At 42.0% G+C, this 24429-nt stretch overlaps 1 protein-coding gene across 1 annotated transcript in view; it reads left to right on the top strand.

Moving 5' to 3' along the window:
* Positions 1–24429, top strand: part of LOC114873391 (acetylcholine receptor subunit alpha-like 1) — a 94543-nt gene that overhangs the window by 36161 nt on the left and 33953 nt on the right. The window contains exon 3 of the mRNA XM_029181670.2: positions 20770–20814. Coding sequence (XP_029037503.1) covers positions 20770–20814 — 45 coding nt within the window. The remainder of the gene's footprint in view (positions 1–20769; positions 20815–24429) is intronic.

Raw genomic sequence — 24429 nt, 5'->3', positions numbered from 1 at the left:
AACGATCCTGCGGTTCATTCGTAAATTTACAAAACGGGAGCTGTCTTGTATTGTTTAGGAAATAATACTATTAAACATTCTATTGTTTCGCAACTGTTAACAATTTTTTAAACACTCCTGGTTCGAAGAATTTTGATCGTTGATATTAATGAAAGAATCGACGAAAATATTGGAGAAAATGAAATAAAAGAAGGGGAATGGTTTAATGGATGGTGGCAAGTGGTGGTAGGTCTGGTCACGAAGGGATGATGTCCCAGAAGACTCGTATAAGAGTAGCGATCTCTGCCGCTACAGTTCTGCCATTATTTACACGGCCTCCTTTTCAATGGAAACACCATCTTGAAATCGCGGTTGTTCTCGACGGGACAGCAGCCTTCGACTTTATAAGGATTTACGAGCCGCGGCGAGATTGACTTTCAGCCGGACAAGTGCTGGCTGTGGCACGAAATCACGCTCCTCTATGGTTTGTATTGCCAGAGGATTGCTTCTGTTTCGAAAACATCCAGCACACGGATGAAAGAAGTGGCCTCGAGTCGTGGCAAATATTGTTTCGTACAGTTCCACGCGGAGGATGAAGAAAAATTTTCTATTATTTCTAGGAAATAGACGATCAATTGCTAAATATTTGATCGCGTGGGAAGAACACATCCGTGTTCAGAATCTCTGCAGGCAAACAGCTAATCGATCGATCGGTCTCGATTGATCTCGAACGAGTGCCAATTAAATCGAGCGTTTCCAGATAGGTGTACTTGAACAGCTGCAGAAAACAGGCTAACGCTCGCCTTGTTAGGGAAAACGATTCGAAGGGCAGGACCCTTCGTTTCTCCTAATTAAGCCCGGGGTCGATAATGGTTCCCCGGAAATTAAGGGAACACCTTGTATTTTCTAGGGTCTGCGGGTACCTGAACCTAGGGTAGCCTTCGGCACAAAAATTAAGGGGGTAAAAAATTTTTCATTCGAACTAAATCTTTGGGTACCCGACACCCCTAGTATTTCCTAATACACGCGTTACAGTATCAGTTTTACTAATTGCATTATTGAATTCCTCGCGCGTTCCAATAACTAGTTAACTCGTCCTCCGGTATTAACAGCTTAATTAGATGGTCGAGTTAATGAATTGCGTCAGGTTCGAAGAATTTGCTGAGCGTAAATTTGCAACGATACCTACTACCTAAAAACGAGCAGAGACAATTAGCCGATGGAAGACAAAGTTTAATTAGATACTCCGTAATTGGAAGCGTTTCGCTCTATCTCTTTCCTTTCGATAATTTTCTCTAGATTCTTTTTTCGTATATCTACGATAGTAAAAAAGGATGTTCGTTTCGTAGATTCTGACGATTCTGGAAATGAATTTTCCTGCTGATTAGATTACTCGGATAGGGACTATGCTTGCTTCCGGATAAACAATTAAATCGATACTATCCCTCGATCGAGGTGCATTAACGATGCAGCTGTGGAAGTTCGGTATTTTGTTCGGTTAAATCGAACGGTAAAATTACGTTCCGCGATGTGGAGTTAAATTGAACGGGTCAAATGAAACGCGTCGTTTTCCATTACACCTACTCGCGGTTGTAGAGGGGGTGTTGTGAGGTAAATAAACAAGTTTGATGCTGTGTTTTATTTTTTTTAATTTTTTTTTGGAGGTGTTAATTAAAAAAAAAAAATGCCAGTTCAAATTTTCCAATACCAACGCTATTTTAAATTTAATTTTAATCATTGGCAAAAGTAGGTAGGGCTTAGGGGATATTCGGCCTCCCAAAAATGTGGACTGTTCTTTTCTAAAATTCTAAAATTTTAAGATTATCTCGTAAAATTTTGCGAAATACATTTGACACTTATAAAGCTAAGGGATATGGTCCAATCTAGGACGTAAAAAATCCCAGTTACCCGCATGGTTTGATAATAAAAATGGGCTCGAAAGTTCCACGTGCGGTTTACAATTTATCGACAGATACTTCGTAACTTTCCTGTGTTGTTCCGAGGCAACCTCGTAACCGATCGAAGTAACGAGGCACTGATTTGTCAGGGCGCGCAAAGTTTGAAAGTTATCGCACCAAGCGATCGCCGGCGAACACGAAAAACCATTCAACTTTGGTTATTCGAAGGATAAAGTTCCCTGGCCAACTTTCCCCTCGGATAAAGTGCGAACGTATTAGCGCGGCACTCGGCGTATCGGGGTTCCCTTTGTTATCGAAAATTCCCGGGAAAACTGCGCCGCGGAACTTAATTACTCGAACAGCATAATCCCCTGTTGAATCTTATCGTACCGATCGGCTCGTAAAAACTCAGCGAAACTTAATTAGCTACCCAACAGATCGGATCAGGCTCGCGATTTTAATCGCCCTCGATCGAGGCGTTACCGTTGATGAATTAAGAAAAGTATTCAATCGAGAGGAATTTCAAAGATGAAAAGCACTTTATCAATTTTAGATAGGGAGATAGAAAATGTTAAAAAATCCGGTGAGGACGACCGAATGCTAAACCACCCATCGCGACGCCTAATTACATGGTTAATTAGATGTTGGTTAGTTTTACAATTCTCTCTAATTGTAAGTAGTGCCTAAGAATTCCCGGTTTTTCGGCAAAAGAATGCCAGTTTTATTTAAATCCCGATCCAAATTCTTTGACTATTCTTAAACAAAAACTTAGGGCTTTTTGCAAAGTGTCGCAGTCGTGTTTAGTGCACTGTCAATATTGATAATCGCGCCTCTTCGTGGCTCCGCGTGGAATTGCCGCGTTACGTCCGCTTGGATTGAGCTTACCGATAGTTAAAGCTTAACTATCGTAATCGTCGCGAGCCAACAGCTCCCGGGAGCGAAGGGGGACATAACTAATCGTGGACGCAAACACAGTTGGAGCAGAAAGTAATCATTTGCCGCGTTAAACGCGACAATCGATTCGAACGTGCCGCTATTAATTCCGAAAACGTGGTCGCACCCGTTTCACCAGCGGTCTTTGCCCTCCTAGATTATCATCCGATCGTTGGATATTTTATGATATATTTTTTTTATTTATAATTACGAAGTAGGACACGAACGACAGGTTCTTATACCGTTTTATGCAAATTCACCGCTGTAGAAGATCCAACGCAGCGTTCAACTTGAAATTGACTTGGAAACTAAGCACCGGAGAATGACAAGGTTGCTAGCAATATTTTGGAAACTTCCGTGAACTTTGATCGAATGTTCTTGGGCACGTTTTAAGCGATACCAAGATAAGGGAATTTCCAAGTTTTATTGGCCCCCGGGTACTCGATGCGTTACAATTTCCACCCCGAATAAGATCGAACAATTATCGCAGGAAATTGCAAGATTTCGTTGACTTTACCTTGAGGCGTGCAAAATTATTTGAAGAAAAATATCAGTTCCAACTTTAGGAAGATTAAAGATTAAAGACTTGGCATTCGAAACACCCTTTCAATCGTTAACGAACTTTCTCCACTCGATCCTAATGAGCGAAAGAACGCGTTCGTTATCGCCTACCGACTGATAACGACGAAGTAACCCGATCCTTGTAACGCTACCTTAAGATTGAACACCCCGCGCCTATCCCTTCCGTACGCCAAGATCTATCTTGCTGTCTTGATCGTCGAGCAGCCCTCTAATTGCGCGATGCAACTCGAGTTAATTGACAGTGATGAAAGAACGAGTTAAACGCGGAAAGCTAACACTTTTTTTACCATGATAAATTGCTCACTTTGTACGGCAGATAATTGTAAAAATAAAAAGGACGTAACTGGATGAGAAGCGAAGTCGAAGCATTAGCTCATTGATCATCTTGATTGATTACATTCATTTTTTTTTTTCAAAGAACACTATAAGTTTACTTCGATATTCTCAAAATTACTCTCTCCAGTAATTTTCTCTTCTTCGGACAAATCGAAATGATTTTTCAAGTAGCTTTGACAACGAAGAGGCTTTCAGGGGTGGCAAAGTTTCGCGCGTAGTCGATAGATTAGAAGAGTTATCGGCGAGCGTTCTCGTGGCATCAGTAATTTCCTGCGAGGCGAGTCGATGAAACGAATCGTCGTAGACGCGTCGAAAGAGACGACAGGGCTGAAACAAAACGAGCAGGTCGTCGCGGCGACAATGGCCGGGATCGATATCTGTTTTCGGCTCCACGGTACAGGGCGATGCGAAAACGATTCCGTGCACAGTCCACGGGGGCGGAAGGTGGGCGCGCGAGACTGGCGCGAGGGTTTACATTTAGCCGAGGGGGTCGCAAATTGATGACAATACCGACAGATCGACGGGAATCAACGCGGCGAGTAATCGCTTTCTCCCTTGTTACCGGCCACTTCGGGTAATTAAGTTTCCTGTAGTTTTCACAGGCCAGCAGCCACCCTCGCTCGCAATCCAATTGCCGTAACTACCGGCCGCAACTCTTGTATCCACCGTTCGAGTATCCAGTGATTTCAGTTGGGAGGAAATTAGCTCCTCCTACCTCGCTTCCGGTGTCGTTCATTTTTTCAGCGGGAAATAGAAATTGAAAGGAACCCCATTTGATTACCTGCGCGTCCTGGACGGCGGACCATGGAGAGAGCCCCCGTTAACATTATTATTCGTTTTGGAACGCGTCAAAGCGAATCATTGCTATTGTATTTCGAATAAGTGCAATTAATAGCAACGAATAACTTACAATAGCTGTGGGGCATTATAAAAATGTTACGCGTACCTCGGCGAGCACATTGACCCCGTCGATAAAGTCCTTTGTTCAGGGATTATTTGCGGAGCAAAGGAAAACGCTCGATACAATGGTCGGTTAACTGACAGCAGGATTTTTTCAGTGTTTGCGCAACCGCCGGCAAAGCTGAGGGCCGCCTTCACCAGCCCGTAATAATCTCTACGGATTTACGAGCGTCGGTTTAGACGCGTCGCGTCGCGTATGCCGCAGTAAGGCCGCGGGATTATGCTTTCGGAAAACCGCGATGAAACGCCGCGGAAAGCCTTCACTTTTGTGCTGGCCCCGGATCCCGCCGCGTACAGAAAGCGGAATGGCATCGTAATTATCGGTATAACCTTGGTGTTAGCTGGATGAAGGAAACGCTGAATGGGCCATGCCACGCGAAATTAAGACTGTAAATAAAATCCTTCTCGCTTACGCTCCTTTTTTCCCTCCCACCCTTGTTTGCGCGTTAAATAACCGAGTTTCTTTAGGAAAATCAGCTCTTTCTTTAGGGTGGTTCTGAATTTCGCTAGGATAGATAATTATCTCTCCTTATTATTAGACTTAACCCTTTGGTGCATAATTTTTGAATATCGCAAATTTGCAACTTTATCTTTAATAATAAAAAGGGTTCTAGTGTAAGGGTTGACGACTACTATGCTGAAGATCGAGGTTTAATAAATAAATTAATTTCTCAGATTAATTAGATGATATCTCAGAGATCATTTTTGTTTGTTTGATTTTTCTCAAATTTTTACACTACAGCAAATGAGAATTTTGTCTGTTACACGCAAATGTAGACGCGTGACAACCGATTCGTTTAAAAAGCCGAGGTAAGCCGACGTTCGCGCCCCCACCCTCTTGTCCCAGGACATTTTGCCGGCGAGCTTATCCAAGCCGCGTGATTTAAAGCGCAAACAGGCGAAACGCCCGCGGTAGTTTTATCCTCGCGAGCAAAAGGGGTAGAAAGATAGGGAGGGAGAAAAACAAGGAGGAGAAGCGCATTAAAGATAAGAGGAACGGGAGACGTGGTATCTCAGCAATGAGCGTGCATCAGTCGCTGGTACATCTGCGTATCGTACTTACTCTTCAGCTAGCCAGGATATCGATTTTCGCATAAAAGAGCTGCCGTGTGTTCGGTATCTTGGCGTGCACAGCGCGCCACGCGAGTCTTCTGCCGATTCGTTAGACGCTCGTTTGTCACGTAAACTCGAGCTGCTTTTTCGTCTTATCGTCGACGCGACGGGGTAAAAAGCGACGACGCGTCCACGGGCGTGAAATGACGCGAATCAGCGGGTGGAGATCGCTCGTTGAAAACGAGGGTGAAAATGGTCGAGCATCGTCCGCAACTTCCACCCTGTATGTATGTACTCTACTGATCACTGTTTTTACAATCTTTCATACATTTTTATCCTTCTCGCGAAAAAGTTTAGAATTCAGCTTGTTCTATTAGCTCCACTTTCAGATACTTAACGAAGTCATTTATAGTTGGACGAGCAATAACCATCCCCTATGAAAGGGATGGCAAATTTGGCACATTTGCCAGATCAATTAACTGGAAAAAATAAAAAGTACAGGAATTTATATAAGTTTGAAAAGTGAAGCTAATTATTTCGGTGCTGTAAATAGGTCAATTTTTACGACAGGGTAGTTAAAATTTTTAAGGAATAATAATCTAGAGTAGAGTAAATTTGTTTCTGAATCTGAACAGAGCAAACAGGGTGCAAACACGAAACGCAATTTTCTAGAAAGTTACTTTACCGAAGTGTCTCGCAACCGGGGCGATATATCTTGTTCGCGTTTCTGGTTTTATTTCTCCCTCTGTCACCACCCTGACTTCCACCGACTGTTTTTTATTCTTCTGTTTATCCGTTCGAACGTGAATCGTTGATTCGTCAAGAAAATATATCTTTCTTTCTGTATCATTGTCCGGGATTGATTATTCGACGTCTTCGTGGATAACCTTGACACCTCCTCGATCCATATGCAGATTGTTGTTTGACGCGATAGCTTAGAATTTGAAATACATATGTAGATTACGTTCTGCAGCTTGAAGGATGAAGCAGAGTCATTTAATATACTGTACGCCCCAGTACCATAGTGGAATATTAAAAGGGATCTCCATGAATTCTCGTAAGAGGAACCACCCGGTTTCATCGTGCATACATTCACCGCCTTGTGACAGGCAGATTTTTTAAAAATTCTCTGTCGGATCACACGTTTCCGACTAATCTTGTTTCGAATGCGTAACGTGTCCTATGTGTCAACGGACACAGGCACGGAAAAAGCATGTTTTCAAAGATTTATGATCGCACGCTGCAACGCGTGCTTTAATTAATCAATGCTGTTACACGACTATCGATTAGGTAACTTTAGTAACTGCAATCAAGTACCTGACTGATATACAAGATGAACAGGGGAGGATAATAAATGACGGTAAAGGCATTTATTACAAACAAAATGATATCAATTCTTTTTTTTTTAACGTTTCAATTTGTTGGTTCAAATCACTCGAGTAAATTGAATTCCCATCCTCGGTCGCCACTTTAATTTCGTAAAATTCCATTCGTATTGTATAGACAAAATGAAATTCTGTCGAACCCTCGAAATTCAGGGCGTCGACGCAGTAATATTCCATATTGTCGAATAACAGCCGGTGTTGGCGTGCGGTGAAAAATAAAAGGCTCGTCCGCGGTTTTCCATCGGTACCGGTTCATCGGATAAGCAGTGGAAACTGTTAGGCGTGGAATACAAACGAGGGGCGCTTCTAATTTAAACGGAAGTCACCGGAACAGGGTGACGATAGGAGAGTAGCAAAGCGATTCCTTATCAAATATAGGCTACCTTTGTAACAATACCTGAAGCTGAACCGAAACGCGAACTTGGAGCGTGCCAACCGGGCCTCTATTATCGGTCGAAAGTTAGCGATTCACTCAAAGGGGCAGTTAACCCCTTTCCGTAAGGGCAGGCGAAGTTACATACCGTGGACGTGCTCCTCGGAGAGAGGGAAACTTCTCGGTGAATTCAATTTAAATTTTCAATAACCCAAGCGAGAAACCAGTTTTGTATTCTGATACCAGCGTTTCTCTGGTAAAAGTTGAAAATGTTTTAAAGGTTTTCCCATCGATACGATTGCCACGATGCTACCTCGATACGCGTGTACCGGGGTAATTCAGGTTTGTTTGACAACGATACCGTCGATTTTAAGAAGTCGTTCAATTTATTTTCCAACAAATCGATTCAGAAACGTAATCTCTATGGTAGACGTCGGTTATTTCCAGGACAGAGTCGATTCGAAACGGAAAGGGAGGCCGTACCGTGCCGCGGTGTATTTCCCTCAGCTTTTCACCCGGAGAGGGTGGCGGCGGGTTAATTTGCTAATGAATTTTAAAAAGTACCGAGCACACCGGCCGGCAATGCTCGAACGGTCTTTCATCATAATAATTTGATTTCACCGAGCCAACCGATGCGGCGATGGTTTTGTTTACTCTCGGATATTAACCGGCTTTCCAGGAGAAAAGGGGAGAAATGAAGGAAAAGAGGGGTTGTACTTGGTACACGAGACTGAATAGTTCAGACTCTGTTTGTCATTCGGATCGTTCAGTCGATTGGAATCGTTTAAGTTACTCTAACAATAAGAGTAGATACTCTCTAGGGAACTGGTCATTTAAAATTACTTCATTTTATTTATTTATTAGTAAATATGCTGTTCGATCACTTTACACTTTAGCCTATAATTAACTATGCAACACGTCGTTACAGCTAAGTATGAAACTAATAAAATATAACATAGGATGATAAGGTGAACTTAATAATATAATCATTTATCAGCCATATAGCAGAGACGTATAATTAACACTAGAACTATTTTTCAGTTAAAAATAATGTAGAAAACTAAATAAATAATATACATCCATTCTTTATCTCGACAATAGCCAACATACGTTTCAACAAAAATATCACGATAAAATTTTTAATTTAAAATAAAGAACTTGAAACCAGTGATTTTGACTGGTTTGGTAGTTCCAGTGTTAAATCAATAGATTAAAGAGCAGCCGATGCTGAAAGTGAGTTTTAAAGCCATGTTTAATTTTGACTCGAAATAGTATATTGATTCATTCTAGTGAAGTTTTCGATCGATCAGTAGATACCACAGTCGTGTACCAATCAACATTTACAATCCGGTCCGCATTCCTAGATACCCGGTAGCGAACAATCTAGGATTATTTCGTATCCGGTGATAGTGTTAAGTTAACCGTTCATGGATTATACCGGTTCGTTGATACGAGCTAGACATCCCCCTTCCGTACATCCCGCTTGTCGATGCAAATGGGTTAATTGCTCCATCGAACCTTCAGTTCGAGGAGAAACACTCTTCATGAAATTTCGTAGGAAAACAACTTTTCCCTCCGCTTGCTTTTATTTATCCAGAAATTCAATTTTCTAATTGAAATCTATTCTTTAAAATTTCGTAACATCAGAAAATTAAAATTATTTTATATGCAATTTTAACTAGTCGCATGGTTTATGGACGAGAGTGTACGCGCGTCTCTCTATAGTTTCTCCGTTGTTGTCGTGCCTAACGCGCTTCGAGCGTACTGGAAAATTTCCCAGATAGAAATAAAGAGAGGCGGATAGAATAGGGGATGAGCGAAAGAGAGGCAGACGTTTCGACGTTACTTTTGTCGGGGCGAATATGGAGGCGTATCGATGCGCGAGAGCGTCGCCGCTGCAATCCAACCGAGGGTCATCGAACTGTGGCTGCCGCTGCTACTGCCACTGCACTCCCAGCTGCAACGACTCCACGAACGGCCAAACGGCACCAGCTATTGCAACTGCACGTCGCTTTTACAATTGCACCCTCCCCCCGTCGGTGAAATAATAACGGGCGTGGCACCACGATCGCCCAGTTACGTGTCGCTCTTCCACGTGATCCAACCCCTCTAATAAATACCTTCCAGATACACCATTATCCCTTTTCAACCATGCACACTAGAGACTGGATCAAAAATGACTGAAAGGTACCCAAAGATACACAATGGTATTTCTATTAAAATTGGATATGCAAATTGTTTAAAAAGAAAGAAAAGGGTTTTATATATTGGAAAATGAGAACATTCTTTTATACGTGCAGTGAGGATTTTTCTAAAAATAAGGAAGATTTACTACGCGACATCGAAATGAGAGGATTAACGGGAATGGAGAAGGAATCTCGAGGGATCGGAGGTCAGCTTTGAAGAGCGAAACGTCATCTTGAAAAGTCTCCTGTCTCTGGCGGAGACATTCAGGAACAGATAGCTGGCTGGAAAAGCCGTATCAATAACCGAGGATGATGGCTGATGGAAAATACGACGGGTATCGATCATCGATCCTTCGAACGGATTACTGTCGGATAACGAGGTTAACAATAACCGATTCCCCACGATTCCTGCCTTCAATTTTCACTCCTGACAATCCTGTACAGATATGCAAATGAAGGATCTTTCTTTTTTTGATAAATTTCCAGAAGAATTTGTCATCTGTTTGTTAAATATTTAGAAGAAAAAAATTATTGGCAGCTTTAACGACGAAAGGATTAATTATCCGAGGCTGCTTCAAATTATCCACAAGGGTAAAGTTCGAAGGCATTGAAGTCCTTCCAACCACGACACTCTTCTTCTCTTGGACCATTTGAACGTTCAGCCATCGCGACTACTCTTCTGAAGGGTGCATCCTTCTTCTTCTTTATTTTTCCCTTCGTGCAACTCCACGTTCTTTTGTGCGTCCCGCTGGCACGGGAGAGGCTAATGCCGCGACCGGCATCATTCCAGCCGATTTCATGCGGCGAATATCCGTGGTCGAGATGCTAAGCGCCGGCAGTAATTAAAGACCGAGTTAATTAGTGGCTGCCGCGCTCGTTCGAGCGTATCGCGGTCTATATAACTCGCTCATGCGCGCGCGCCTACGCCATCAAACTTTACCGGCACTTCGTGTATTTTTTTTTTTTCTTCCTCTCCTCCCTATCGACGTTGGAGATTCACGAGCTGTTACGTTTTAGAGCGCGATACGGTGTGACGTCCCTGTAATTTACTGATGATCGATCATGGACTCCTAGGTGTTCGATTCATCCCGACATTACTCTTGAAAAATTATTCAATTGTTTTTATATATTCTGATAGTATTCAAGAGAAAAATTCTAAAATACAAGCTGAGCATTTTTAGCGTATTTTGAGGTTAGTTCGACGCCATTTTGATTTACATCTGTAATCTGATTGGTCCGCGGAGAGGAGCGTCAAAATGGCGTCAAAAACCTAACATCAGGGTAATTATGAATTTTTTAAATTAAAACTTGAATTTAAATCAAAATCAAATCAAAATAAAATTCAGTCATAACAATGACTCGGGTTAATTTTGCTGTCTAAAAAATGAGAAGAAATTAATACATAGGTATAAGAAGACCGCATTGTTTGAAATTGAATATTCCGGTGAATCGAAATGTTCCTCTTGTACCCGTATCGTCCGCAGTCGCGATGAGAGAAACTCGCGAACAAACAACGAGGATCACTCTAATTGTGCAGCAGAAGGCGTTGTATCGCGATACCCTCGCAGGATGCAAAGCGTTGTTTACTGCAGCCGAAACCACCAGACACATTACGGGACTGAGAAACGGTACACGGAAGGAGAGAAGTAAGTAACGTGTCAAATGTACATAAAATCCTCGTAAATGCGATAACGTTTGTAGAAGCCATTTGCTCTCTAGTATCACATCGCGGTTGTTGATGCAGCGTTAATTGATAGTGGCTGTAATTACGAGTACACCTTCGTTTAACCCTTTCCCCCCTCTCAGTCGATGTTTCTGTATCTTGTTACAAATTAACGATAAATTACAGCGAAACAACGTAGCAAATATAATTTGTACAAAATTCCCCGACGAAACGGGGGAAACGGCGCCGAAGTCGCGACGCGACGTGCGTATCGTTCTAGGAATTTAATTAAAAACCTACGCCGAATTTCGGTTTTCGATAAATTTCCAACGACGCACCGGGCGAAACGAAAATCCATAAGCTGAGTGAATAGCACTACCAGGCTTCTGCCTTCAAGTGCCGTTTATCGAATCGATACCGCGATCAGCGAGATTGAATTTCGTCGCGCGTGTGCGAATAATTGCGGTCGAATGAGCTTGCCGAAAATATTCATTTCGAAACGACCCATCAAATATTTTGGCAAAGTTTCGTCGTGAAATACCTTGTGCTCAGGGCCGAATTAAGGTAAACTTTCGAGGGAACCTTTGTTAATAAATTTGGTTCGAAAATTGAAATTTATTCAAAATAAAATTAATAGCTTTTGACATAGTAAAGAAAGATCCTTAGAGCGGGGCTTCCCCTTAAATTTCTTCTCGATCCGGTGCTGTCTATAAAAATTTTCATCGATTTATTACCTCGCGATTCAGAAATATTCAATTTGACCGTAAAATCGACGCTGAAAAGAAATCAAGACGGTAACAAATTAACGATTCGTATTCGGGCTGGATCGACGGGATCAATCGCCTGGTCGATCGTCGAAAGAAAGTCTGTTTTAAATATTGTTTTTCGGGCAAGCGAGCGAGCGATTCCCCGAAGTAATTCGTCGTTATTCGAAGCAGCCTCACCAACGGATGGAAACGATATATCGGGAATTGGGAATGAAAGTATTGAATACCGTTGGGATTGATACCGTTCATCGACGGAAGTGCTTTTCCGATATTTAAATACCGAGTTGTATCGCGAACCCTGCACGACGATTGTTTCGTCCGCGCGTTTTAATCGCGCCAGATTTGTTACGTTTCTTGACGGCCGTTTCGTGCGCGGGCAACGAGAGCGATAAACAGCCGGAAATCGAGTACGTATTATTGAATCTCTTCGTACTCTGTCTACACTGATCCGTTCCCCCGTCGTACGTTGACTTTTATTGTGCTCGTTTATGAACCCTCTCCTCCCTCTTCATTTTTACGTCTTTTACACTGAAATTCCAGATGGATGTACGATTCGCTTTTCTCTTGTCAATTGTTATTTGACTCAAGATTCATGAAATATTTTATAGAGAAAAGTTTGAAAGACCTTCTTAAATATTCTACGTCTTTGATGTTCATCGGCTATGACAGCATGAAACTCGATAATCGTGATAATGCAACAAGGTCGATTGAAAAAGAGAGAAAAAGAAGTTTATTCTTTGTGAACAAAGTAAACGAGCACGGTTGAAAGGAGAACGCGATTAGAATGCCGTTTGCCACTTAAGGCTGCCGGTGACGATCGGCTGGTAATAAATCTAAAGGCCGTACGTAACGCGATCGAACGAAGTCGTGTAACCGATGATCAGCTTAACGAAATCGCGAGTTTCGTGAACGCTCGCGTAACTTGCGCACGTTAAATGGGATCCTCTTTAAGAGAGGCGGAAGAGGGCTTGAAAGGAGGCTCAGCCGTGCCGAAGCAAACTAATATATCCTCTTAGAAGCGACTGTGTTCCGGGGCTAATTGGATTTGTGTCCGTTGCCATAAATTTCGCGATAATCTCCCGCGTTACTCGTGGAAATTGTGACTCTGATATCCCGCCTTAGCTTGTAAGGCTCGATTGAATCTTACGTCCTGAGATACGGCTGCGGTGTTAAGGACCTCGATTAAGTCTCTCCTTGCCTGCGATTGACATTCGCTCGAAATCTGACGGGGATTATGGGGATAAATGGTTAATTGATTAACCCCTTCACTTGTGATTTCATAGCACCAATAGAATTACATTTAGAGACTTAATTATCAGTTTAATTGTTATTTGAGCCAAGTGATTAATTTACAAAAGAATTGATAAAATTTAATAAGTGGAATTGTAATAATTATTTTAACCCATGATCAAGTGAAGAATTAAGAAAAGCTGTATTTAGGGAAAAAGTTTGATTTTTAAGAGATTCTAGGATTCGTCTATGGTGACACAAAAATTGTTCGATTTAGGTATTGCGAATGAGGAGGCACGGTATCGGAGGTATCGACGGTGACAACTTGCAAATTGCTTTTTCCCTGTGACGCGATAGTTCTTTTTCGTCGCGTCGTGTCGCGTCGCGTCGCGGCGCTTTGACGCCGTTGAATTTTCAACCACGACGTCGCGACATCGTTCCAGCCAGTGGCGGGTTGATGGTCGAAACGAGAGAATCGATTGGAAGTTCGCCGCGGTCGTTACCATGCTATTCTCGAATAGAAATCGACGAAACTGACGGCGACTATGACGCGTTTTCATGAAACTTGTACCAATTGCTTGTTCGATGAAAAATTGACCCAACAGTAGGAACTTTTATTGAATTTTTTAAATGATAATTTAGTGCTGCTCGTTAACGAGTGAATGAATCACGAATAAAAGTGGATAAATCGTATGTCTCGAGGGACGGTTACTTTCTTCTTCTTTCGAGAAGTTTTCTGCATAAGATTCAGCGATACTTCTTGATCGAGCCTCCTCTTTTAATGATAGCAATTTTCATAGTACCCTCTCGAAGTAGTTAAAGTTCATTTCCTTTTCTTACGCTCGCTTCTTTGTCCTGTCTGGCGAGCTTTAATTGGATTTTCTATCCTCCAGAAGCGAGCCACTTCTGGCGTGGCCAATGAAATTTTACTTTTCGCACAAAGAGAGGATGCACTTTCGCTTGATTGGATGATTCGATTGCTTCGTTCATCAGTGGAAAATGACTGACTTTTCTCTGGGTCTTTAAGAAGCTTTTATTTTCTTTACAGAATGATCATTCGACGATGAATCAAGATCTCAAGTCTTATCTTTGTCATTTCAAAAGGAAATTATCGAAATCTCCTATAAAGTACAGTTTTCAAATTATAATTACCGGAGATCGTGAAAATTTGCACGCATTAATATTTGTTAAATCTTTTTCTACACTTTCTATTGTTCCCTATCTGTGCCGCGAAAACACTGAAGTAAAGAGTCGATGTATCGAACAGGTAGCGAGGGGCGACTCGAATCGGTATTTCTCGAAGCAGATCCATTTAACGAGCTCGCCCCTCAAAGAGTCGTTATCGTGGCACAACGAAGCCAAGATTTCACGGGGCCAGGAGTAAAAATAATCCACCATTACCATTCGTCGTTACCTTCTTCCGCTGTCTCGCGGTTCACGGTCTGGCGAGAGCTCGATTTCTCGGGATCCCCGTTGAAAGTTCCATGGCAGCTGGCCATCGCGAATCGATTCCTTCTTTTTTTTCCCTTCCCTAGCTGAATCTTCCCAACCACCAGAAAATAGTGGCGTTCGATCGCGACCAAATCGGACCTGGCCGTTCGCAGAACCACCAGAAGGCCGGGAACAAAAACGAGGGAAAAAGAAGACGGGCGAACTGCAAAAAGGATCGAGCTGATTCGGTGGCCGAATACAATTAAAACTTTTCTACTTGCGCCGGTTAATTTGTCTTTGTTGCCACGGCCCGGCCGGAAACCCTACCTCTGTCTCGCTTTTGTTACCACGCTCCCGTTCACACGATCTTCCGGCCACCCTTGCTCTTCTCCACGTCTTTTCGAACGACGCCCTTTCTACTCGTCGCCTGCTAATTGTTCAGTTTTCGTTCTAAAGCTGATCGACTAAAGGAATCAGCGTTCTTTAAATGTCTTTCCTTTTTTTTCTGTTCTGTTTGCTTTGAAATTTACGGTTTAAATCGATAAAATACCTAATGCTGGTAAAATTAACAATTAGTATTTAAAGATTAATTCTTTTGAAAATATCAACATTTTATTGTTTTCCATTCAGATTGATTCGATAGAACAGGATAGATCGTATCTGCTCTATAAACTCTAGAACGCAGCGTCGAAACGCGCAGAATCAGTAGTACGAACCATCAATAGTCAGGCAACTAGAACGCTTATATTACGGGTATCTTTAGCAACTGTTGAATTGATTTTATTGCGTAAAAATGTACAAATAATTAATATAAAATCGTATAAATAAGCAACGATGAGGAAGTATTCAAGTAACTCGTTGAAAGACGCAAAATCAGTAGTACGAACCGTCATAAGTCAGACAAGTAGAACGTGGTATAATAAAGCGCACCGTCTGTAGCTCCGTCGTTTAGCAAACAAAAGGGGAGTTTAATTTGATCATTAACAAATGAATATAGATTACTTTCGTCCAAACAAACGTTATTTATTCCTCGTTAATTAAATTAATAATAAATTTAAATATCAGCATCAATAGTCGGACAAGTAGAACACGATGTAATGCTCTCTGCAACGTGAACTCGGTTGAATAAACAAAGGAGGTGCATGAATATAAAAAAAAGAAAGCCATAAATCAACGCTGACCTCGAAACGGGTTAAGAATGAACCGTGGTACGAAATGAAAAGCGTCGAACGTCTGAGCACGGTTGCCGCGAATTTAATAAAGTAGAAGACAAACCGAGGGAAAAGAAAAGGGTCGGGTTACCGCGGCAAGGTTTTCGGGGGTTAATTGGGGATGAGCAATTAAGTGTCAGAAGGGCTTCTGCTCTCGGATGACGTATTTCCGTAATATTTACGCGAAGAAAAAGTGTAGTATGTGGAGGGCGTTCAGCGAGCTCGATAGAAGCATCCTCGCAGAGAGATAAGTTCGCTGACGCGTTATACTTTTTTTTTATATATTTTCTGCTCCCCGGGACCGTTCGTCGAGTAGCTGAAACGGGAACACCGGATACGCCGGTGCCTCTGCAGGAAGTACTACGTTAAGAAATTCTCTTTCCGGCTTTGCCGCTCGACGAGCACCGAATCACGCGTATGCGCATATAAATTGCAACCTGGACGTATCTATCGGTGCAGTATACCGGCTCGATTTTTACCGATCGTAAGTGCATTCTAACAGGAAAATTGCAAGGGCTGCTGTTCCGTAAACCGTACGCCATTTCGCGGTCGTTGCATCGTGAAATTGAATTGTTTAACTGCTTCACTGACGCAGTAGAAACCACCCTTGTACTATTATATCTTTCTAAACCACTTTCTATAGTAATAATTTTATAAAATCGAAAGAATCGTAAATTTGGTGAAATCAGTTCGGTAGTCAGAGCGATCGAAGGTTTATGTGGGCGGAGGTGGAAAAATGGGCGAAACGTGTATCGTCCTTTTCTTCACATGATTCAAGTTCCAACGCGTTTCTACGCAGAACGAGCATGGGAAACGTTTCTTCGAACGAATAAAGATTTTTTGTCCGGAATAAATTGACGGCCTGGTGGAAACAGCCTTCGTCGAGTCCTGAATATGCGAACGAGATGGCGGTCGTCGCGGCGCCGTGGTGCCGTAGCAAAGACTGAAAGGAAGGCCGAACAAAAACCTCCTTCGCACCAGCTGGCCAACCTTCTCTCTTATTTTTTTTTTTTTTTTTTTATCAACAGTCTGGGTCTTCGTTCTTGCTCGACGAGATGTTCAAAAATCGCTTAGCCTTGGTAGATAGACGCTCGATAAGGGAAACCACCGACTGATATACGACGTAACTTCCTTCCTTTGTCGTGTCGCAACCACCTACAAGCCCGCCGTATCCTCCTTCTATCGATGTCCTTTGGAAATACAGTTTTCTTATGGTTTAGCTGGAACGGGGGATGATGGGAAAATTCGAGGTAGGGGTCGTTCTTTTAACACGGTGATTCGCAGTAGAAATATCGATATCTGGTCAGGAACACGATATGGGATAACGAGAATTTTTTATGGCTGGGCTGTATCCTATAGAAATTTTGACATTCTGGTCTTTTCGAATTTTGGAATTTATGAAACTTTGGTCCTCTGGAGTTTTGGGAACTTGGAAATTAGAACTTTAAAAATTTAAAATTGTGATTTTCTGGAATTTCGGGAACTTGAAAATCAGGGCTTCTGGAATTTTTGAAATTTGAAATTTTGGCCCTTTCAAGTTCCGGGAACTTGAGAATTAGGACTTCTTGAATCCTAAAATTCTGAAATTTTATAATCTTATGATTATTACTCCTATGATTATTAAAAATATTAAAAATAATTTTTTTCTTTTCTATTCTTCGGAGGTGTTCATCGTACAATGTAAAGAATACCCACCCGTTAATAATTGTTAAATAAATGCAATAAATAAATAAAGCTTCAATTTGCTAGCTTCATATCATATTAAGATCAACTTTTCCCAGTATTTCCTCACTAAAGCTCGTAGGAATGTTTTATGGTCGAGCGAAGGGACGAGCTGACGTATGCGGAGCTTTTTATTTTTATTCATCTTCTCCTAATTTTCAGACAACAGCCGAGGAACGCCCTTCGCGGTCTATCCCTCGAGATAGCATTTTTATTCTGCTGTAATAACGCGGGAAACTCGTTTACGTCCGGTCCAGGGCGTTCCTCCGCCCACCGTTCAGAAAATATTCGCCCCATTACACGGATACTTTGAGAATCCTGACGCGATCCGCCTAATTTCAAACTTCCTTCCGTACGTTCCTCTTGAAAAATTAATCGTAAATCAACGAAGATATTTCACAAAATTATTCAGTAAAAAAAAAAGGAAGAAGATGAATTAACGAAAGAATGTTCGATTTGCGATAAGATAAAACGTGTTTAGGAATCGATTCGACGTGTTTCGCGTTCCATTTTAAGCGGGAAAGAAGTGTCGATAAAATTCCGAAGCAACAAATTGCCAGGAGAGCTGTAAGTTCTCTTGTCGCTCAAGCATCGAGAATGCGTTGCCTTTCCTTTGTCTAGGACTCGTTCGTCTCTGTTCTTTCTTTTCCGCGATTCGTATCACGATTTCGTTTTCAAGACACACGATGTGCCCCGGCAACGTTACAAGGAATTCTCATAGCATTCTACACGTTGATCCTGGAAGGCGACGGACTTACGTTCCACCTTACGAATGATAGGGCTCGATTTGTCAAAGGGACAGGGACACCCTTCGCATGTAAATAAATCCATGTCCAATTTCCCGTTCGCTGTTTCATCATTCTCGCGTTCCATCGAACGTCTGTCACGGGTTAAACTCTATCACAGGACTAAAGAGAAAATACCATCGAAAGCAGTATCAATTTCAAACCTTTGAAACATTCGAATATCAATGAATCTCTACGATGTTCAATAATGCGTTAAATGATATTGAAAATATATTTCTTTTATATCCGTCTATCTTATTCTTCGGTATTATTGATCCACCATTATCCGCGATACAGATCGTTTCTTCCCTTCAACTCCATACGTTTCAACGATTCCTTCGAATCCCATTCGAAGCTTCCTTTTTATCTACGAATAACAGGCCGGTAAGCTGGTAGCCACGCCCCTTTTGAATATTTCCTCCCGCTGACCAGAAGTGCCATGCAGTATCCGCGAAGCGAGGAATCTGCATTATGCACGTCCAGGTGCATAATTCCTCGCAACGGCAGACGAAGAAACCCCCAAGATCCTGTCGTTGGAAAATTTCTCACCCTCTCCGGGGATACGATACACCGGTACTCGAGATGTGTATCCGGTTTCAGACGTTTTTCCAGCTTCGTTGTTTCTTTCGCATCTTCAGAAAAAATTTCTCCGAGGTGTCGTTAAACGTACCCCACCCCCTCGAATTCCCTGCACGCGTACTACCACGATACGTATATGTGCCACGTAAACCGGTGAATAGACACACGGTCGGAAACGACATCCGGTAAAGGTGAGGGAAAAGAAACGCGACGGAATGGCTAGTAAAGGGAGCGAACGCGATAGAAGGAGATGGAAAGGGAAAGCGAAGCTGAAATTACGTGGGACAGACCGAGGTGGAGATAGGGTGTGTAACTGGGGAGGAAAGTGGATCTCGGTATGGGGATGGAAACACGTTCAGCTATTCTTTCCATTTCGTTCGTCTCCGGAGGCAGGGCGATACAGAAGCTTCTCTGTTTTCTTTCGACATCCAATTTCCATAACATTAGACTGCTTACACGCAAACAGACGGCGACGCGTTTCACCCGGACGCCTCTGTTTAGGATCGTCACCCAATGAACAGTGGGGGTTCCGGTTATATCCCGTTTACACGACCGAATGTTATCTTTCTTCTTTTCTTTAGATAACCAGGGCGTTTCGAGGCCGTCTTACGTCCCTTAACGACGATACCTTCCGTTTGTAAGGGATGGAATCGGGGATCTCACGATTATGGTTCTCCTCTCAGACTTTTGAGACCTCTCGAAAGGAGAAATGAAAGTTAGAATTGTAAATTAGTAGAAAATTTAAATTTATCACTTTTTAAATTATTTCTCTCGGGGCTAAAAATTCGAGTTCAGGATTAAGAATTTTTTTCAGATACCTGTAATTTTTGGGACTCGAAACTGGACTTCACATGGTGTTTTAATTCAGGTTAATTATGAAATCTTAACAAATTAATTCGCGAGTACATCTGCAAAAATCTCGAACAATTCTCGTGCACGCGAGTTTTACTAGCGTACAATGAGCCAAGAGGACAAAAGCGTCTGAATCAGCGCGCATAATTGCGATGTTGGCAACAGTCTCTCCTAATCCAAGCGGCAGTATCCTCGTTGGGACCATAATTCTCGCCTTTTTGTGAAAACACTCGTAGATTTTGTCCCGCGACGGGTTATCTTCGTTCTCCGTCTGATTTCTTTTTTCCCCTCTCCTTTTTTATGAAGGAAAGGAAAAACGGAAACATCTAAATCGCGCTGGAAGATCGTAAACGATTGCGTGTCTTCGTTAAATCCTCGCTGACCCTAGAGAAGGGAAGGTTCGTTGAAAATGGGACTCTAATTGCTGGATCAAAGGATTTGTTCGCTGCGTTCTTAATGACGGCCGGCTTTCTTGGAAGGAAAGATCGAAATTAAAGATCTACGCGGATCCTTGCCATTGTTTCAAACCAAGACTTTAAGACTCCCTCATTTCACTGATCCCTGCGCTTTTGTCAATGATTAACGTTCGTTTAATTATCATTTCATTTAAATTTATTACATTTCCCTGCTTGTCACTTTCGTTTACAAGTAATCAAAGCTTGGAAGTTCATCTTCCAAGGCATTTAGAAATATAATAAGTCCTAAACTAAGATTTCTTGAGTTTCTCGATGTTCAACGGATTTTTCTCCGTTCTCAATTGCGTTTGCTTCGCGACTCAATAAATTCTACGGTAACTAGAAAATACTTAAAACGATCTTCAAGACGATTTTTCTTTCTTTTTCAGAACCTGAAGAACCAGATCATGACGACGAACGTTTGGGTGGAACAAGTAAGTACCACGATACTTTTCTTCATAATCCAGCTTTCTTAACCCTTTCTTTCACAATGTAAAATATTTTTCTATAACGAATCAGTTTGAAATTTGCAAGGAAGAGAAATGAAAGGGCGTGTAGTTTAATAATTTCACGCGTTCAAATTAAATATGTGATCGCGTTTCTATTTTCCCTGTTATCGCATTTGGTGTCGGAGGTTAACGAACCGTGACGTTCTCGGTTCGTAAAACGATTCTCCGGGGAGAGAAAGGGAGGTTGACAGGAAGAGAAGACAGGGGAGAAAGCTTATGCCTCCTGGCGAACGAGAAACGTTTGAGAAAGAGTCGCTCGACGAGGGAAACGCGATTTCCTTTCTCGGATAACGATAGCTGGACAAAGCAACGATTGAAGGGAAAGGGGGTAGGAAAATGGAGAAATTCAGCTGGTAGCAGCGTCGCTTTAACCGACGGGATCTCCACTTTCTGCGAGATCGCGGGCGGTTTGGAATTTCAAAGCAGACAAATTTCATTCCGTGCCTGTTGACAACGAAATCCGAATCGCGAAATGCTAGCAGATCCTTATTGACACACACCGATCCCTCGAAACTTTCTTTCCCGAACTTCAATCTTGCTTCAGAATTTTTCATCTTCAAAGTTTTTCATTTTCTTCCATCTTTCGCTGTTTCAGTCCGCACAATTTCATTGCAATTTTTATTTTATAACACATTCGTTTAAATTAATATTTCTCTAATTGAAGGGTTGGGAGTAAAAATCAGTCATCTCCATTTGTATTAATTTTATTGGAACTAAAAAATCTCAATTTTTATTATACATAGAGCTGCCTAGCTTTCAATTATTATACAGACTGGACTATTTAAATATTTCCATTATTTATAGTTTTATAAAAAATTTAAAAATATGGAAATTTTAATTACTTATAACTTTTAATTACGTTGACCGATCTCGATGAAATTTTCAGCATACACGTGACTTAATTAAATCTACGAAAGACATATTTTAAATTTTCATTATAGACTCACATTTTTTAATTTTAAAACGACAAAAGCACATATTTTAGTAAATTAATTTTTATAGTCATTTGGTCCAATTTTAATTGAGATATTCTGTTTTAAACAGCGTCCACTTATTTTCCTCCCCGACTGTATATACAGCATCAACATTTGTGAAAATCAAACGGTAATACATTGAAATTGATTGAATTTACAAGCTCTCACTGCGCGCCACATTGCTCTGTTATACTAATAACAAAAATCTGAAACGATAACGGGGCTGCATAGCGCGAGGATAGGTTGATATCGATTTCAATCTTGTGTATCGACAAGCATAGTTGACGTATCGAAGTGGATTTTTTGATCCATCATCCAGCAATCAGATTTCCGATTTCCAAACTGCCCTCCTCCTTGTCCGCCGTTCTGTAAACCCGTTTCAATTTCAATTTCAATTCCGACCAGAACAAGAAACCAATCCCCGATCCGGGGGTCTCCATCAACCTTCGTAATTGAACTTTGCTTTCGCGGTAGGTCGGTGGATCGCTTCGAATGTTAATCAAAATTTCCGAAACCCGTAAAAATCAGAAATTAATTTACTAATTGCCGTACGAGAAAAATGAACGACAACCATGATCGCCGGTGCCAAGAATTGACTTTAATTTCTCTCAATTTTCTCCACCGACAGCTGGCCGTCAGCCTGTTGGTTTTTCCTCTTGTTCTCGTTTCCTTGGCTCGCTCGCGATCGTTTGTCCGCGTCAATAGATCTCGCGCCTCTTTTTCCGCGCGATCCTCAGACCCCGAAAGCGGAAACAGGATGTAACACAGAGCGGGAGAAAAAAAGGAACGAGGTGGGAGGGAATCGTGTCTTTGGCCAGGATCGTCTGCCAAGCGAAGTGGCTGTCTTTTATCAGCCTCCGCGAATTGTTTGGCATTGTTGGGACGGCGGAGGAAGCCGAGGCTCCTACTTTCTTTCGGAAGTTCCAGCCGATGCTGGAGGAGTAGGTAAACAATCGCGCGTACGCCGCTCGAGTGACACCGGGAAACGTTTTAGTCCTGTTGACTCTGGCAGACGTGATGGATAACGAAGTTCTCGGCTTCTCCGTTGATGTTCCTTTCGACGAATCGCCGTCATTTTGGCAAAGGTGTCTCCTACCTTCACTGCTGACTAATCTTTCTCGTTTAATTCCACGCTTCATTATTTCTCCGCAGTTAATTCTATCTTCTAATCTAAGGACTCCTAAATTATCAAATCTGATGGGGAAAATGAAGAATTTCTATAACTATGCAGCAGTCACGCGGAAAGTTTTGAGAAATCCTTACGTACAATAATTATTAGATTTGTTAATTCCGCTATTAATTGTCCACGTGTTTTCGTTAGGATTCTCAAAACTTGCCGAGTTTCCTGAAGTTCGTGCATCGACTGTGAAAGGGTAAATAAAGAATTCCTTTCGACTGTGTATAGACGCTTTACAATTTGCTGTTACACGCGAGCAGAGAAATGTTTTAATTCGACACGAGAACCGTTCTTTGTTACCGCGCTTCCGGTTTATTCTCCCTTTAACCTTTTTATCCTGAGCTCGCGGAAACGGCTGCGAATTTAATATAAAGAATTGTTCCCGAACGAGAAGCAGCGCGGTTTTCTGTTGCTTTCGGCACGCGAAACGGTTGTTTAATAATTGTAAACGCAGAAGGAACGGCTTTTACTGAAATTACGTCGGACCGGATGTTTTATCCTGTTGCCGACCCTTTGATACTACTACACCGACGATAGAAACGTTTCAATACCCTTTACCTTCTTCTTTCTTCCTTCCGTTTGACTTTCGAAATTGCCATTTAACGGTCGTCCAATGAAAAGCGCCCGTTTTTCAGTCCTTCGATGAATTATCCTCTTCCGCTAACTGTGTACGACAGTTGGCGCAGATTCATAAATCAAATCGTGAAGTAAAACTTCGCTTGATTTTCGATTTCTATAGCCGAAGTTGTAGGTTCGTTCGTTTTCAAGATAATCGATGATTCTTTAACTTTTGAGACGGGGACCTTGGAAATCTGCATACTAGAGACTGTCACCCTTATTTTTACTCCTCAATCTTTCCACGAACGATACGTTTCCATCCCCGATGATCGATCCTTCATCGAGATCGAGGGATTAAGGAGGAGTCTACGCGATCGTTTGTTCCTCGCTCCTGTCGAACGCGAACGAGCCACTTGGTGACTCGTAAAACTTCGCCACCCCTCGGCGATAAATTACGCTCGCATTCAGATTTGCCGGCAACAAGCGGCTCGATACAACCGACCTCGTAAAACTACCGTCTGCGGCCACCTCGAAGACGAAACGACACCAATTTACCAACTCTCCCCGTCCCCTGTGAAAATAACCATCAGGATGGATTCTTTTATTCAGAATAAATTTCTTTGTCACGAGTATTAAAATTAAAGAACTGCCGTAAAGATTCGAGTGAAAATAAGAAGGGCGTAATTACTTTTCCTCCCTGTTTTTAATCGGTTCAAGCTCGCGAGTCGTTTCCGCGGCTGGTCGCGAGTCTACGCTCTCTTTTATTTTTTCCTATCTGGATCCTGCCGGTTGCTGAACTTCCAACAGCCAATTATCCGGTCTGCGTGGATT

Source organism: Osmia bicornis, chromosome 7 (genome assembly GCF_907164935.1).
Source record: "Osmia bicornis bicornis chromosome 7, iOsmBic2.1, whole genome shotgun sequence".
NCBI lineage: Eukaryota > Metazoa > Arthropoda > Insecta > Hymenoptera > Megachilidae > Osmia > Osmia bicornis.
This window is presented reverse-complemented; position numbering and strand designations above follow the sequence as displayed.